The sequence below is a fragment of the Bombina bombina genome, chromosome 6 (genome assembly GCF_027579735.1).
Source record: "Bombina bombina isolate aBomBom1 chromosome 6, aBomBom1.pri, whole genome shotgun sequence".
Classification (NCBI taxonomy): Eukaryota; Metazoa; Chordata; class Amphibia; order Anura; family Bombinatoridae; genus Bombina; species Bombina bombina.
In genome coordinates, this window is record NC_069504.1 from 1,124,996,192 (window position 1) to 1,124,996,569 (window position 378).

At 33.9% G+C, this 378-nt stretch overlaps 1 protein-coding gene across 1 annotated transcript in view; it reads right to left on the reverse strand.

Moving 5' to 3' along the window:
* Positions 1-349: 349 nt before the first annotated feature.
* LOC128664918 (tigger transposable element-derived protein 4-like) overlaps positions 350-378 on the reverse strand; it is a 1,563-nt gene continuing 1,534 nt past the window's right edge. Inside the window, exon 2 of the mRNA XM_053719710.1 lies at positions 350-378. This exon is cut by the window's right edge and continues 404 nt beyond it. Coding sequence (XP_053575685.1) covers positions 350-378 — 29 coding nt within the window.

Here is a 378-nt window from a genome sequence, read left to right on the forward strand (position 1 = left end):
GTACTTTAAAAATATTTTAGCTGCAGATGGAGACAATGTTTACATACTGTACTTTAAAATGTTTGTACTGTACTGTTGCTGGAGAAGTCTTGCTTGAAGGTCCGGATACAGAATGATCTGGAACAGGCCAGTGTGTTCTAAAACAGGGAAATACAGTAGTTAGTCATCAGAAATAATGATCATAAACAAAACATTCAACAGTACTGTTAAATAATGTACAGTACTGTACTAAAAAACAGTACAGTACTGTATTTAAGCTTTACATATTCTTATACAGTACTGTACTGTATTTAGATAGTGTACTACAGTTACTGTCTACTGTATGTTTTTACTGTACATACCTGTACCTTTATTGGTTTTCTTGTCCCCACAGTGCCA